The 17,442-nt window shown below is 41.7% G+C and overlaps 1 protein-coding gene across 1 annotated transcript; it reads right to left on the bottom strand.

Moving 5' to 3' along the window:
* Window positions 1–701: 701 nt before the first annotated feature.
* LOC149286092 (FMR1-interacting protein NUFIP2-like) lies at window positions 702–15,895 on the bottom strand. Its single transcript, XM_089494426.1, has 4 exons — window positions 15,676–15,895; window positions 4,654–6,306; window positions 1,314–1,346; window positions 702–754 (listed from the first exon to the last, which is right to left on the bottom strand). Exons 1-4 carry the CDS (start codon window positions 15,893–15,895, stop codon window positions 702–704), a joined length of 1,959 nt encoding a protein of 652 aa, XP_089350552.1.
* Between the last annotated feature and the right edge of the window lie 1,547 nt (window positions 15,896–17,442).

Raw genomic sequence — 17,442 nt, 5'->3', positions numbered from 1 at the left:
ACAAGAAAAAAAAAAAATATACAGATATCATTTCTGTTGATTTGAATCTAGAAATGTGTCCACCCTGGTCTGATTTTTTTTGCAATACAAAGCGAGAATAAGACCGGGGAATTTTACATTTTGCCTCCACAGAATCCTTTGCAATTTCTCCCCTATTGGCAAAAAATAGGCAGGTTTTCAGTCTTGCTGTATTCTTGTGAAAAAAAATGTTTCCATGTCAGGAATCAAGCTGGAAAAAGCATCCATGTCATTCTCTTTGTTAACATGTATCTCATTTGCCTCCTAGGCAGCCCACAGAGAAAAAAAAAAAAGAAAGTAAAAAGCACAAAACAAAAAAAGGAGCAGGGAAAGTGTACCAGCGATTAAATAAGCTTCGCATCACTTGGAAAATAAGAGTTTTCCTGATTCGATCGGAAGTGTCTGAATAACACTGCCACTTTAAAATTTGTTTAAATAACTATATTTATATATAGATAGATTTGTCTATACATAGTTATCTAAACAAAATATATTTATATATCTGTATGTATATATATTTATATACTTATATAATTATATCCAATGACTCTGTTGTGTGTTTTGTTTTTGTTTTTTCCTCGCTGTTGCGGTGAAGGTTTTGCAAGGGCCGTGATTTCCAGGTAAAGTCACTCATGCACAGATGAAATAAGATCGGAAAAGCCTGTAGTCCTCTGGCGGTATTCTCAGTGATCAGGGAGGTCCATGGCTTCATTATAAGTGATTATCCTACTGGGATCTGAGAAAAAAAAAAAATCAAACGAAAATGTTGCATTAAATGTCCATTCAACATCGTACCAAAATATGAAAATCCAGCACAACAGTTTTATTAAAATGGAAAGCTGAATGTAAAGGGGTTGTAGGCATATTTGCTTAGGGACGAGTGAAGAATAAAATTCAATTGGTATCTGAAAGTGGCAGACAAGGTCCCTCCTTAAGAGGACTATTGGCACTGCAGCAGGGTTTAAACCCATGATGAGCAAGGTACATCACCTATCATATAGCTTTTCTTGACAAACGTGGCACATGGGTGCTTTAATCTAGTTCAAATATGATCTCTAGAATTATATAAAAATAAATAAAGAATAAGGAACTAAAATTCTAACATATGTTGATTTGTTTCACATGGTAGACAATAGGATCAGTAAATAATGAAATGCCCCAATATCTATGCATATTCTATATATAAACAGCCACAATACCCATGAGCCTGTGAAGAATGCCACAGTAGTAGCTGGACAAAATCGGTAAGGTTTTTTTTTTGGGGGGGGGGGGGTTTGGCATCTTCTGTGCCTTACCTTGTTTTTGCAAACTCAAAATAGATTCCATTTCTGAAAAACAAAAAGATTTAAGAAAAGCGTTAAAGCTAATGAAAAAGTCTTTGCAAGAATTATAAGCCGACACTTAAGCATATTATGGGGGAGCCATTATTACTTGTTTTACTGAAAAAAACTCCAATAAAAAAACAAACAAACAACAAACCATCGAGTACTCAACATTATCGTTCTGGTGACATCTTGTGCAAATGACCAGAAATGTAACCCCTATCACAATAAAAAAAAATACACTGCAAGCTCCCCAACAATCTGACCCCTCTGAAGATGCAGGTTGGGCAGGTGGTAGGCCGAGCACACCAGCCATGTTTCCATCGGCCACAATTTTCACACGTAAAGTATGTGAGACGGATAACCAAGTAAATGGTTTCGTTCGGTGAGTTTATACGGCTAATCTTTAATGTGTTCATTTAAAGGTAATTTAAAGACATACTCTACGCCAAACACTTTATTAAAAGTCTTGTTAGAATAACGATGTGATTAGACGCCTTCACCGTCCACATAAAAACTCAATCACGATGCGAGTCCAAGCATAAGATGACATATCCCGGCACAAGCAAGCGGGAACATGGGACATCTACTCTGGCAGAAGTCTCTACTTTTTGGAACATTTTATCTATCTGCTGTGAATAAAACATTTTTCAGCATATAAACTGGTTGTGCCCTTTCCCTTTTAGCTTTGTGTGCAGCCCCTTTTTCTATATAGGATAGCACTCCTGTCAAAAGGAGTAGTTTGCTGTCACTGCATAAAAAAAAAAAAAAGGATTCTTCCAATGGTTTATCCAGATTAAAGAAATCGTGTGATTAATAATAATTCACATACAGCACAATAATGAATCTAAAGCTCCCCATCTGCTAAATCTGTCAATGTGAATGGCAAATGGTTATGTGAACTGTACTTCTAGAACAAGAGCTAGAGGTCATATACTCACATCGTCAAAAGTTTGTTATAGTATTTGTCATTTTTATCACACATCTGTTAAACCATAATTCATCTGTTCCATATTTGATGGACTTGAGGGCCCATTTTTTTTTTAAATCATAACGTGTAAAAACCTATATTACAATTGAAACATTTTTTCCCCCACACAGTAGGTTCCACTACTTCAATTATATATATATATATATAAAAATACATACACCTACATGTATACATATGTTGCACCTGTACAAAACAAATGACGTACTGGAAGCAAAAATGGGTTCAGAGGACAACAAAAATGATTAAACGGAAAATGTCAGCTATGAAGAAAGGCGGCCCGAATTGTGGATGATTTCTCTGGAGAAGAGACGTCTTCATGGGGGCATCATAAACATTTACAGGTATGTTCTAGTTAAATACAAAGGTCTTCTTTGGAGATCTCTTTTTGAATCGTACTTCCAGACAACACGTGGCTATCCCTTAAGATTGTTTCGTCTTAAACAGAGGTTTATTTATTAAATTGTGGATTAGACTGAAGTTGGTTTGGCCAATTGGATCAATATATTAAAAAACAATTTTGAACATTTGTCTACATATGAAATGCACACACCATTATCATGAGTAAAAGTAGACAAGGCAACGTTGATCCGGGGTGAATTTAAATATATTGGTGCCAGGGGTTTTTTTTGCCTTCTTTTGGATCAATTAATTTTGGTTTCTGGAATGGTTAAACTTGATGGACTATATGACTTTTTTTCCAACCCAATTAACTTTTTTTCCTAAAGATTTCTTTGGGGGATCTCCCTTATATCTTATGGATGTTAGTGTTAAGTTTGTTTTCCTTTTTTTTTTATTATTATTATTTCATTTTTAAATATTGTGTCTCCTTCCTCTGATCTCTTCTGCACTGATCACGCTGTGCTGAGCGCAATTTGTGTGATCAGCCACCAAGGGGAGCACTCAGGCATTTATATTGTAGCTGCGTACCGTGTTACACCCAACCTATGGGCAAGTAAGCCAGCGATGCTGCCCTCTGCTAACAGGGGAGAGTCCAGGCTATCAGACAGCCTGTCCTCTCGTGCAGCAGCAGAGACAAAAATATCATGACCTATTAGATACATTAGGTAACTAATATATATATTTATATTTTCTGGTAGTGAGTAATGTTGGTGTAATGTATCTGGGGTTGACCAGGACAAAACTGTAAACAATGGATAAAGATATGTCTGTGGGTATTTAGAAACTGTAAAGTGTCACCTACAGACATTTCTGCATTGCTTGCTTTTTTTGTGGTGATCGGTTAGTTGGAGTTAATAAAAAATATTTGAGGTAAAAAGGAGGATGAGGATCATTTGAACCAGATCCAAAATTTTGTGGTTTTTGGATGTGACCCACCAGACGCAGGAGGAATATTGGCACTAGGAGGTAAGGAGATTGATGTCTGAATCAACATCACAGAATATTCACTCAATTCTAGTACAGTCGAAAACAAACACATTAAGCCATTTGTGTGGACACCACACAGAAAAATAAGGATACAGAAGAACCTGTTTGGAGCTTAATAAAGCACCATGATGTAACAACCTCTTAAAGTATTCCCTTCAATGATATTTAATTCTAAATAATCATGTAACCACTCCTACACCTGACACTAGGAAAAGAAAAACAAAATGAAACTTACCACTGAATGCTTTCCGCTCCCTCTCACCTACAGTATGGACGTTGGCAGTGTCCATAGAACCTTTTAGATCCTCGGTCCGACACTGGGGATCCAACAATGTATTTGGGACTCTGCCGGCATCCATACTGTCGAAGAGGGAGCAGGCCGCGCTTGTGGCAAGTGAAATAGTTGATTTTTCTCACTCAAGCACATATGATAACCATTGACACATTCTTACTTTCTTAATGGTTTCATAATGGTTAAAATAAAGTTTTATTTGACTTTAACCCTCCAATAGGAAGCAAAGCTTTGAAATGAGCATTTTGGGTGGCACAACAACTTTCTCATATCAAACATATCAAAAAACCTCCTCAATGTAACCACTTGACACAGTTCTCTAGACACCATTGAAATAATTTTTGTGATAAATGTATACACACCGAACCAACATTCCTCTTACAGACATAGAGAATAAAATGTGTGTGTATGACTCAAACGGGGCATGGCTTGGAATAGCTATATTTTTACATAATACGATAAGTGTCAAATCATGGGCTACAAATCTCAGCATTTTCAGATTTTTTTCTTCCTTTCTGTAAATTAATAACATGCTACAAATTAGTGTTTATCTGCAATTTGGGCATCAAAATGAACACATTCAATAATTTACCATCGCCAGCAATGTATAAACCAAGGCTCAATGACCCAACCAAATACTTTACCTTTAGTGTGATAGAGTATAGCAGCCCTCAGGTCAAAAGAACTCCAGCTATCTTTGCTGTCAAGACCTCCGTGGAACCTCTTATCTTTGGCGGAGGTCTGTAAAGTGTTTTTCAGGGAGGTCTGTGGAACATCTATTTCAAAGACCTTGGATTGAAACACTAAAGTACCCTGGCTAGCAGAGTCTGTGTTTTGCAGTTCCCCATAATCCTTAGGATCTGAAGACGACACAGTCCCTTCAGGCCCTGACCCATGAGCTGCTTTCCGGGGGACACCATCTGGAACCTGAGCGCTAGTCCGTTTCTCCAGCTCGTAGGCTTTGGGAAAAACTGGGCGTTCATTTCCTGAGGCAGCTACATCAGCACCCTGTGAAACCAATTGGTTGGGGGGCTCCCACACCACCTGCCCATGTGCAGGCTTATCACTTCCAGCCTCCGGGCCAGCACTAGGTTCATTTATAAAAGATAAGCCCCATTGATTCTGAAATATCTCTCCTAGGCTATGTTGATTTGACTGACCAGACATGTCCCTTTGTATTGTATCCGGCAGTGCGTGTTGCATATTTGAAGGGTAAGTGAAAAGGCCAGTTTTTTTCTGTTCAGAGAAGTTAGGGACACTAGCGGATTCAGCAAGTAAATGTTCAGCTCCTCCAGGCAGTGAGTGTGGTACAGTACTAGCAGCAGTGGCCAAGAAGCCCCCATCAGTTCCTACTAATAAGGGCCCATTGGCAAAATTAACTGTAGATACAGACTTCATGGCAGACATAGGAACCTGGGAGACACAGTTCAATGGCTGAATATCCCCAGCCTGGGGAGTAAAGGCAAGGGAAGATTGTGAAGCAGAGTTGTTCTGAGCTGCTTTGTTGAGGTTCTCTTTTACTTTGCTTGCATAACTTATTTTAGGAACTATTTTAGCACTGCTGTTGTCTACTGGGAATACAGGAGGCGGTTTAAACAATGTCCAGGAGTCCTCTTTAGAAGAGACAGCAGTGGAGGTTTTGCCTTTAGGCCGGTCATCAAACTTCTTTGCTGTGACAGGTTTGGCATCAGAGTTTTTCCTCTGTATATCTCCAGAGCTTGGTTTAGCTCGAACAGCACCAGCAGCCTCGCATTTCCAGGAAGCCTTAGCATTGTCTACCCGTGCTCCACCTTTCTGGTCTACAAGTGAATCAGATTCCAACTTGCCATCAACGTCCATCGTTTTATCTATCACAATGTTGGGATCCTCAACAGCCTTGGAAACGCTGCATCTGGCTTTCCTTTTCTTGGGCGTGGCATATCCATTCTCAGAACCACTACCATCAATCTCAGCGTTTTTGTTCACATAGCCATTTGTTATATATCCAGCACTGTTGGAAAGCACGCCATTCTGAATGTACCCAGCCTCTCCTTTGTCTGGGCTCTTGTTTTCTTTCACTTTGCTCTCATAGGACTTTTCATTTTTTTTGTCCATACTGTTTTTATGGAGCAATGTTTTTGGTTTGCTGCCCGCTTTGCCGAAATTGTGGGCCTTGGTTAGCTGCTTGGTGTTTGTGTCAGCAACTTGCTGGCTGCCGTTGGGAACTCCTGAGGCAGCCTGGCTTGCAACTTTTCCAGAAACCAGTATCTTTAGAGGTATGTGTCTTTCTCCCAAAGAACCATTTAGTTCTCCATTGTCTATACAAAAAGAAGAAAAAAATAATATCAATTATAAATTTCTAATATAAAATGAACAAACAGAATGAGTAAGCGTTTAGGTACTTTGGTTATCGGTTTTTTTGGGGTAACTTCAACCTAAAAATGCACATAAAACGTCAGTTTTTTGGATGAAAATATCTGCTTACTTACCAAGTAAACCCATAACTCTCCTGCATGTGTGCCTGCCTTATAGTGACATACACAAACACATTTGACGGCAGATAAGAACCATTCAGCCCATCTACACTGCCTGTTTTCCCTTGGTCTATCCTTGGTCTTGTCTTAGATTCTGGATAGTTTTATTCCTATCCCATGCGTATTTAAATTGCCTCACTGCATCCGTCTCTACTACTTGGGATGCAAGGCTGTTCCTTATCTTCCACCCTCTCGTTAAAGTGAAAATTCCTTATGTTACATCTAAACCTCTGAACCCTCCAGTTTTAGTTTATGGCCACTTGAAAATCCCTTATGCACCACCATTACTTAACATTAACACCAACAAGATAATTAGATATATAAACCAAGTGTACCGGAAAGCCAATAAAACCAATATGTGCATGAATCATTTTGACATTACTTGTATATATAATTCAGAAATAATTTAAAAGGTGCCAAACACTGATGGATAAACACTGCATCATGATGAAAGAGGAATATCTACCTTCTCTTTTAGATTATGCATGCAAAGTGTATGTAGCAGATAATCTAAACTATCAGTTTGCATACATACATAGACATACACAACTACATATATTGTGGTAAAGTGTATGGGAAAGTGGTGGATGGGGTATATATCTCACCTGGTTTCCTCAGCCAGGAGCCTTCAGGTGAGGCTTCCTATGCTCATTACTGGGGAGGAAGCCTTAAAAGAGGGCTGTTGGGCTTGCAGGGTGGAGGAGGGACTGAGGCAGGGAGCAGCTACAGCCAGCGCTGCAGCCCACCTGGTATGAAGCTTTACCCATGGACAACCTATTACTTTGCTTGGTGCCAGACCTTAGGCTTGTAGAGAGGTATCTGAATGTTTAGTTAGAGCCGGACAGGCTTAGAGTTTGTTTTATTTTCAAGGTGCTCTGTGCATACATCATCTAAATAAACACGCTTGACTTTTGAAACCAGCCGCCCCATGTGTGAGCTGTCCCCTACAATATATATATATATATATATATATACACATATACATATATACACACACACACATATTTACAGTTATAAAAAGTTACAAAACAAAGTTAAATATTTCTACAAGGATCTCAGAATCCACACAATGTAAAATTATCGATCCTGTAAACAAAGCTCCTAACAAAGGACTTTGTTCCTACTCCCTTCTTTAACCCCTTGATGACAATTGCCGGTCTGGGCACGTCACGGAGAAACAAGTCGTTTACGACAAATGACGTGCCAGGACCGTCATTTGTTAAAACGGGTGAAAAAAAAAATAAAAACTCGATCCGATTTTTTCACCCAAACGGCGTTGCTGTAATGCCTCGACCTCGAGGCATTCAGCAACGCCACGATCGGCCATGTCTGGCCCCTCCCCGGGGCGTCAACATCCGTCATACATTGGATGGCGGCGGACGCCCGTTTTAAAAGCGTTTAGGAGGCGATCAATGATCACCTCCTAAACTTAAATGGTGTCGCTGGAATGCCTCGATCAGGAGGCATCCAGCGACACCAAACACTTACCTCTGGATGGACTGTGACCGCTCCGGAGAGCGGTCACAGCCGCCGCTGCCGGTGATCTTCACCATCAGCAAGATGGCGGCGGCCCGGGGAAAAAAAAATAAAGATGAAAAAGTTCGCTAGACCCTCTAGAAAACTCTGGCTCCACTTGCAGGTTGAATACAGGTACTGCATTCAACCATGCAAGTCAATGGAGCCCAGCTTTCTAATCACAGTGTGATTAGTAAAAATAAATAAAAAAAATTAAAAATTAATAATTAGAAAAAAATAGTAAAAAAAACTGTAAAATGTAAAAATAATTTCCCCCTGATCAGGGGAACCTTCAAGTTGAAAAAATTTAACATTTTTTTAAAAAAGGCAAAAAAAATAAAATATATATATATAAAAAATATATTTTTGTGAGCAAGTCCTAAAATTAGCACATTAGCTTAAAACAATTCTCGCATGGAAAGAGTTAAAATACTGGCATATTAAATGCCCATGGGGTGTCTACTTTAAAAAAAATGTATGATTTGATAGGGTAAATTGAATTGGCCGGGTTCAACAATGTCCCAATTAACACGGGGGGGGGGGGTTCACACATCTAATTTCCAATTAGAAAAATGGAAATGTACCAAATGTGGCCTTTTAGTTCCCCCAAAAAATGACAAACCCATGCATGTGGGGTATCACTGTACTCAGGAGATGTTGCTGAACACATATTGGGGTGTCGTGTGACAGCGGCATATACCAGGAGCTGTAAATTCATACATAACATAGGTGTGTGGGGGAAAAATACACACAAAAGAATACTACTGCAAACTTTAAAAAAAGTCTGGTGGTAAAATGTGTGCATGCAAAGAGTTAAAATACCAGCATTTAAAATACCCTGGGGTGTCTAGTTTTAAAAAATATATGGTTTTGTTGGGCACACTGAAATGGCCCGGCTCAAAGATGTACCAAATAGGGCATGGGCAGTGGATCCCCAAATGCTAAAGTTCAACAATGAAAAATGCGCATGTCCCAAATGTGGCCCTTTTGCCCCCAAACAGCCAGGCAAAATCATTAATGTGAGGTATCGCTGTACTCAGGAGATGTTGCTGAACACATATTGGGGTGTTTTGTGATAGTGACATATACCAGAACCTGTTTATTCATACCTGAAGTAAAATGTGTGTGAAAAAACAAATGCAAAAAAATTACTACCACAAAGTTTGACAAAGACTGGTGGTAGATATGGTGCATGGAAAGAGTTAAAATAGTAGCATTTGAAATACCCTGGGGTGTCTAGTTTTCAAAAATACATGGCTTTATTGGTGTAAATTGCATTGGCCGGCTTCAAAGATACCCGAAATGGCACATGGGGGGAAGAATTACCAGATTTGGAAAAAATGGCTTTGAAATAGCAAAACGCTATTTGTACTTATTGCTCCATAACGTGCAGAAAAACATAAAAACATTGGGTATTTCTAAACTCAGGACAAATAGTAGAATCTATTTAGCAGGTTTTTTCATTACCTTTTATAGAGGAGTAAAAGATTTTTCAACTAAAAGTTAGAAAGTCATTTTTTTCTAAATTTTTCACCATATTTTATACTTTTTTAATAGTAAATAATATGATACAATCAAAACAATGTCATCTAAAGAAAGCCCTTCTTGTCCTGAAAAAAAACAATATCTAATGTGTGTGGGTTCAGTAAACGGGAAAGAAGAAAATTACAGCTAAACACGAGCAGCTCAGAAATGTTAAAACGGCCATTGTCACGAAGGGTACAAAAAGTAAAATCAGCCTTTGTCACGAAGGGGTTAATTGCTGTGCTAGACCTCAAAAGTATAATGAAGCCTCTGCTGCCTATCGAAAATGACCCCGCTGCTAGCGACAAGTTAAGCAATTAGATGGGAATATTTCACGGAAATACTAATCAGCCAGAAATTCTTGGATTAGACATGATTTCCATAAACAAAACTTTTATACATAAAGCAGGATTTTACTGTCCTATCAACTGAACATCTCCAATGAACTCTTAAACCTTGATGGAAACACTCTGCACCACATTAGACGTTTAGGCCATCTTCATTATTCACTATACTTGAAAAAGTTGAGTCTGCTTTGACTTATGAAAGGAAACACTATAAATTAATCTTCTGAAGCTACCTAAAAAGTAATCCATTGGCATGGAAATCACTTAGCGATGACTTCTACAGAACAAAAAAAAAAAAAGAATATCTAAGGTATCTAAATAATGTTTTAGGTATGAGTTTTTATATTAGCGAGAAAAAAACATTTTAATTATTTTCCCCAATCATCTCTATGGAAAGCAGGAGGCCTAATTAAGCACACCCTCTGCAGATGCGCCATTGCATGCTGTTGGATGTAAATATGAGCTGAGAAATTCTTGAAGTAAGCAAGCTTGGGCTATTAAGTCCTACATCGTGTGACATAGCTTGTTCTTTCAAAGATATACCGTATTTTTCGCTCTATAAGACGCACCTGCTGATAAGACGCACCTAGATTTTAGAGGAGAAAAAAAAGGAAAAAATATTTTGAGCTAAAAAATGGGCTAAAATATTTATTACAATAACTGAATAAGCTATGAACACAGTAAGACACACACAGACACAGTAAGACACACACAGACACAGTGAGACACACACACACACAGTAAGACACACACAGTAAGACCTCCCTCCCTAACCCCCCTTCTCAGTATCTCCCCTCTAACTCCCTAACCCCCCCTTCTCAGGATCTCCCCTCTAACTCCCTAACCCCCCCTTCTCAGGATCTCCCCCCCCCCCGCCCCGGTGACTTACCTTAAACTCCTGTGTTGGAAGCGTGAGGCGTTTGTCTCGGGTGCCGGCGCTTCACTGCTGAGCGCCGGCGTCTGACGTCATATGCCGGCGCCCAGCGTAAAGCGCCGGCACCCGAGACAAACGCTTCCAACACAGGAGTTGAAGCGCTGAGGCAGGCGGCGGTGGCGGCCACCGCCAGCAAAGGATTCCTGTATATCTGTCAGGCAGGGGGGCCCGAGAGTTGCCGAGCGGTTGTCTTCAGCAACCGCTCGGCACCCCTTGGGCCCCCCTGACTGGCAGAAATCCAGGACTCCTCTGCTGGCGGCCGCCGCCGCCTGCCTCAGTTGCGACCCCGGATTTATCGGCGTATAACACGCAGGTAGGGTTTAAGCTCCGGATTTTAGTTAAAAAAGTGCGTGTTATACGCCGATAAATACGGTATATCGTTGCCCCCCCCTCCCTCCCTCCCTTCCTGCATCTTCGCTCCATAAGACGCGGCTGATTTTTCATCCTACTTTGGGAGGAAAAAAACTGCGTCTTATGGGGCGAAAAATACGGTAACTGTATGGCGAAGTATTGGCCCATTTGATTGCATTGTTGCAATTGATTTTGGTAAGGTGATTTTGTGGGTTGTAGCAACATAAGGGGGTCTAAGAGAACATAGACACCACTTGTTTGGCGGCTAGGTAACTAAATACGGGATATTCATGTGTGAACGCTCAAAGAACCCCATAGAGCAAACGGAGGTGGTTTAGAAAGTAGTCAGTCTTCCCAGAAGTGGCTGTCCTGCCAAAGTCATCACTGTATAAAGTCATCCAGAAAGTCGCTAAGTACCCTAGAAAAACATCCATGGATCGGAAGGCCTATCTCTATCCACAGCTAAGGTCAGTGTTTTTGACTCCACATAAGAAAGATGATGGCTAAACTTCGTGGCATAGCAGTAAGAGGGATCAAATGTTCAACAAGAAGAATTTGAATGGCTCATCCACAGTTTGCCAAAAAAGTGCCTGCATGCTGCCTGGAAGTTCTATGGACACTACATCTGGGGAAAATACTGCATTCCACATTAAGAACCCAATACCCACAGGCAAGCACGACGTTGTTGAAAACTCCAAAAAAACAAATTTAAGTTCAGCATAGAGGAAATAGCAAAATACCTGTATAGCCCTACGTTGCATCAGTCTTTAAGAAAGTTGACCACCCATGTTATTTCCCAATGGCACTACATAATTGGGTATTAAGAATTATCTAAAGCTAAATCCATAACTATCACACCTCGAACGACATTTCTAGGTGACTTCTGTTTACAAAGTAAAGACATGCATAGGAAAAGAAACACAATCAAATGATAATGCACTTATTCCTCCAAATTGTTTAAACACATCTGTACTCCATTAAAGTTTTCTTCAATGCCTGTCCAGCTACTAAGTTAGTAGAGTTAAACTCTTCTCGATTAATTTACCATAGGTTGCTGCCTTTCCTCCAGGTCTATTACGTATGCATGGGTTACTATTCTCCTAGACCAAGGGTGTCCAACCTGCGGCCCTCCAGCTGCTTCAGGACTACATCTCCCATACTCCTCTGCCAGCCATTGAGCTGAAAGAGCATTATGGGAGATGTAGTCCTGCAGCAGCTGGAGGGCCTAGGGTATTATTGGTAGTCTTTGTGAAAATATTTAATGCCATCAATGTTCATGACAAGTCCCACATCAAAGAAAAAAAATAATTCAATGACAAACCCAGTTAGTTATTCTCGAAGTCATGATCCAATCTCATCACCTTAATTATATTTTCTATCGGAAATGTGTAGCAAAAGTCACCCTAGTAAAGTTGGAAAATAATTATTCACACAGGGGACTGAACAGTAACGTTAATGATTACTAGACGTTGTGCTGTACCGGCAAAGCATTAAATGCCCACTTTGATCACAGCGTGACAGGCAAGCCCTTGTATCTGGAGCTGCTAATTGCTTGGTTTGTATTGAAAAATTGTATTGGCATGCTGTACATCGTTAGTTTTACATTTAAGGAGAGCCATACAGCTATTACAGGGAGGGTCACATAATAAATAATAAAAAGATATTCACAGCATAAGCTTCCTACCCTTACATTCACGCTAGTTACAAAATAACCACTCCCCAGGTGCAAGTATGAATCGGATACGATGTAGACGTGTGAAGCCTCCAGATGCATGCCATAATTTTACCATAAACTATTTACAATAGATTACTGTTCTTTTAGATTTGATATTTAATTACCCCGTACCCTCCACTGGTCAGGGGCTGTATGACTGCAGCTCTTCTTCAGCTGATGCTATGCTAGAGTCCAGGTCGGAGTCACCCTAAACATAGCCTCTAGCCCCAAATAAAGCGGAGCGCTGAGATATCTCATATCCCATCACTCCGCTTCTCTCTGACCTGCAGCAACCGCAAGCAGGAGAGATGCATTGCAGTGGTTCTTTAGGCGCACACAACTTCTCCAAGGCACAGGATAGAAATGGGACAAGGTTAGTATGTTTTTATTAAAAAAAAAAAAAAAGTTCACACAGACTCAAAGAATTTGTACTTTTCACATAAAAATCCTACAAGGCAATCCTGGTATAAAATTAATTTGGATGCAAACCAGGGATTCAGTAGTTGAATATTCTACGTTACTGCTTAGAATTGGAAATAACAAAAGTGGGTGAAATCTCCCAAAGAAAAAACATGGCGGATACCTTCCAGTAACAGTAAAGCTTGTGTGTGTTGAGTCAGACCACAGCTTTCTGTGCAATGAACTGTATGATGTATTCTTAGAATGAATAACATCAACCACCCATGACCAAAAATGACTCCTACAAAATGTTGAACCAAAGTAGTTATCGGCCAGCAAGAGCCGGCATTGCTCAGTTAAGCCTTCCTGACGACATTGCAGAGGACTGCGAAGACCAAAGTGGGATCTCGCTTGACCCCTTGTAGCGGACTACACAAGGTGTGATCAGGAAAACAGGGATGTAAAGCAATGCTTATAGGGACCCTGTGATGACACCACATGACCATCTAACCTCTAGTTACAAGAGAAAAAACTCTTGTCATGTTGCACGGCTCCCTAAGGAATGGAGTAAATAAAAAAAATAAAAAAAGTTGGATAGCGTTTCCAAATAAATAAAAAAAAGTAAATACATGTTTTATTTTTTTAAATTATGCTGAGCAGGAATTGAGTTTGTTTTCAGCGGTGACAGAGCTGCCTAAACCCGGAGTGCGCCATCAGTCACAATACGTAAAGAACATGCACCAGAGATCCATGTCTACACCGGCCTCCCAAATTAATACGACGTAACGGGATCGCCTGGGGGCAACTCGCCTGGAGTGCCATTCGTTCCAGGACCAGCCTTCAAGTACTAAGCAGGGCTGAGAATTCTGAATATAAGACGAGACCAACGACTGACTACGGTCTGAGTCTTTACATCAGTAAAACCGGGCCGAATGGCTCTTACTGGCTGTCAAAGTCTACGTTTCTATTCATTCCCCTCACGGTTTTAGACTTGGAGTGCAAAAAAAGCCGAGGTCCAGAATGGGTTAAGCGATTGGGGTTGGACAAAGTCTACCAATATAGTTGGTTTCCATAATAATTTGTCTCCCTGGCGACCTGCCCCGGTTTGTGCCACCGAAAATGTGTCAGGAAAAGTCCTCTCCCCAGGAGGACCACTGAGGGGCAGATATCAGGTGCCCTGTATCTAGTCATTGTTATATAGACATAATATTATTAATAATAATAATAATAATAAAAGGCCGCTGTGTCATGTATGTATCCTGTAACACGTTACTTGCGGGAATACAGAGCTAATCCTGTGCTCATCACGGCTTCCAGAATATTCATAGGAGGCACCTGAAGCGCAGAAAAGCAACGGAAAGTGCTTCACCTGCACTCAAAACGAATAAAAGCAGCACTATGGCGGTTCGTATAACACAGTATCACACGTTAGGTAGGCCCGCCGAGTTGAAGTTCCACCAAGCCGCGACGGCTCACTCCACACCGGGCGAGTGTTCTGACGCAAGAGCCTGGCTGAGGGAGCGAACAGTAGGCCGCACCGAGCAGCTGACAGGGGTGGGAGGGGGAAACGTACGTGGCGGGGCAGAAATATGCGAAGGTAATGGCTGGGGAGGGGGAAGTGGACCAAGTACACAGAACAAACCGTGGGTGACGGGGCTCCTCCCCCGGCACAGGCCGCGCCACGCCCGCCCACTTAACCGGTGAAGCACAAATCACAGGCCCGGGAGCCGCCAGCAGCAGCCTGCCGGCTACAACAAGGTCACAGCATAGCGGCCACGGCCTGTCGCACGGAGGGTGTTCGCTTCGCCGGTTCGTTCCCGGCATCTAATGCATGGGTGCCTGCGCCAGACAGCGTGCGATTTCCGGGTACCTACCCGTAGCCAGGAGATAGAACACGGAGCTGCTATACACCCCACTCCCATAATGACTGCAACCCTGCCGGGCCCCAGCAAGAACAGCGGCTGCAGTTATAACGGGAACAGAGCCTGCACTTTAACCCCCGCCCTGAATAAGTGTCAACATGTGACCCTACCCCCAAGTAACTAATGTCACCCTATCCCCACACAGCAGCCTCGGGATCCGCTACATCGCTCTATGCAAGAAATAACGCAGGCAGCGGTAATCAAACACTGGCTGTGAGCACAAATCGTAAGCCCCAATGCATGCTTTGAGAACCCTACTAGGGTCTCCTACCAAGCCCCACTACCTCCACAGACCCCTGGAGTCTATTAGACCCACTGACAGTCCATTTACACCATCATTACAAACACCCCCCCGGTATTCACCCATTTCTAGCAATCAGCCTGGATTCGGGTGCCATATCTACCCACCCCCAGCTGAGAATTCCTATCCCCTCTAAAGAGCCGGACCTGTTTTCTTCTGGTGCGTTTCCTGGTGCTGTAGGGCGTGTTTGTGGTCATGTTTCAGCGGCTTGGGCTGGTATTTGGCGCTGCCCTCTGCTCCATGTTGCACATTTGGGGCTGATGGGTGCTGAGTGTGGCTGTAATAATAGTAATGGCTGTGAGCAGACTGGGAGTGCTGGACGTGGTGATGATGATGGTGCTGCTGCTGTCCAGGCTGCTCCTCCATTGAAGGTGTCTGGGCTCCCCCTGCGCTGGATGCAGAGCACAGAGCCCTTCTCTGGACGTGAGTGTGCGGATGCGCCTCTTACACTAGGGCAAGCCGGTTGGCTTAGGGACTTTCTAGAAACGATTGACTGTCTCTCTCCAGCAATCAGGTATCTCCAAGTGCCTCTCCTGCCCTCCCACATCCCCCTGATTTTCCCCTCCCCACCATCTCTCTGCCCTCCCATCCCTCCTTCCCCTCCTCTGACAGCACAACTTCGCTTCTGCAACCTCACAGGGCTGGGCTTTCAACGTCAGCGGTATGGAGGTGCAGTGAGACTGCGTGCGGGAACAGAGTGCAGACCGTCTCCCCGAAACATGACTGTGCTTATGGGATCATGATTATTGAGAACGGTTCTCAAAGCGGTGTTGGAGCTGCCATTGGTTTCATGTAATTGATGTATTTTGTACGCCTTGTTTTGGGGGAAAAGAACATATTTATAGTATAACTACTTTGGGAACAGTACTTGGGTTCCAGTAGAACGTTGATAATTTGGTGGGTGGTAGAGAATGGTGGTTTAAGATGTTACCAAAGTCCTTTTGTGGCCATCTGTTGACCATTTCCACTAAACCATGAGCTCGATAAGTGATCGAATCCACTGGTGCTCTAAAAAAATGTAAGATATATATATATATATCAGGTGATGTCACAAATACTTTGTTTCCCCTTTAAATTACAACAGAAGTTGGGATTATTTTTACCTTTCTGAATGTAACAGTGTACTGGTTTCTAAAGACCTGGCGTATTTTTATGTATATGTCTCCTTGGTCCTTGACGTGCAACTGAAGAGTTCCAAGGCCACTTATGTTGCTGTCTTCATCCTTTTAAATATGTTGGTTGACAAGGTATTGGAAATGACCACCTGGTTTTATTAAGTTGCCTTTTGATGGACTGTTAAAAGGGTTACTATTTTGAAGAGTCTTGGGAGCACCCATATGAGATGACATCCTTCTCCAGAACAATACCCAAATACTTGTAATGTGATATCATCTTGTTAAATAGTACTTGTGTTAAGCTAACTAAAACACCAGATCTTGAATGATTAACAGCTCATGGACACAGAGTATCAATATGACACATACCTCTCTCCTGCAAAGCTGGCTCAGTGGTGGAACCATGTGGCAGAGCAATTCCCCTTCCCCCTGTGATAATATATAAAAAGGAACCAAATCCAGTTGTGGTACCTTGATTCTGGTTCCATTAAATGGGGAGTACAAATAGACCCCATGTTGCAATAGTACAAACCATCAGCCATATGCATCACAGTGAAGCACGACTGATGTTTCCTTTATACTTTTATCTTTATGATTGGTTTTAAAGTTGGTTGTTTCACATAGAATTTGATGGCAGATAAGAACCATTTGGCCCATCTAGTCTGCCCATTGTTCCTGATGTAAGGGGTTTAAACCCCTATCAGTCTTTGTTCAGGCCCAATAAAGAGGAAAGCTTTATATAAATGCAGACTCCTTGCATGAGCCTTAAAAACATGGTGACTCTTTGAACAATCCACT

Source organism: Sceloporus occidentalis, unplaced genomic scaffold (genome assembly GCF_023333645.1).
Source record: "Sceloporus occidentalis isolate IW3139 unplaced genomic scaffold, rSceOcc1.0.p SCAF_72, whole genome shotgun sequence".
In the NCBI taxonomy this organism is placed as follows: domain Eukaryota; kingdom Metazoa; phylum Chordata; class Lepidosauria; order Squamata; family Phrynosomatidae; genus Sceloporus; species Sceloporus occidentalis.
This window is presented reverse-complemented; position numbering and strand designations above follow the sequence as displayed.

Excerpts from the sequence above, each read along its gene's own strand:
- LOC149286092 (XM_089494426.1), bottom strand. The coding sequence starts at position 15,895 with ATGGAGGAGCAGCCTGGACAGCAGCAGCACCATCATCATCACCACGTC. Across the intron at positions 6,307-15,675 it reads AACGCACCAGAAGAAAACAG|ACAATGGAGAACTAAATGGT; the intron begins GTCCGGCTCTTT and ends CTTTTTGTATAG. Across the intron at positions 755-1,313 it reads TTTGAGTTTGCAAAAACAAG|ATCCCAGTAGGATAATCACT; the intron begins GTAAGGCACAGA and ends TTTTTTTCTCAG.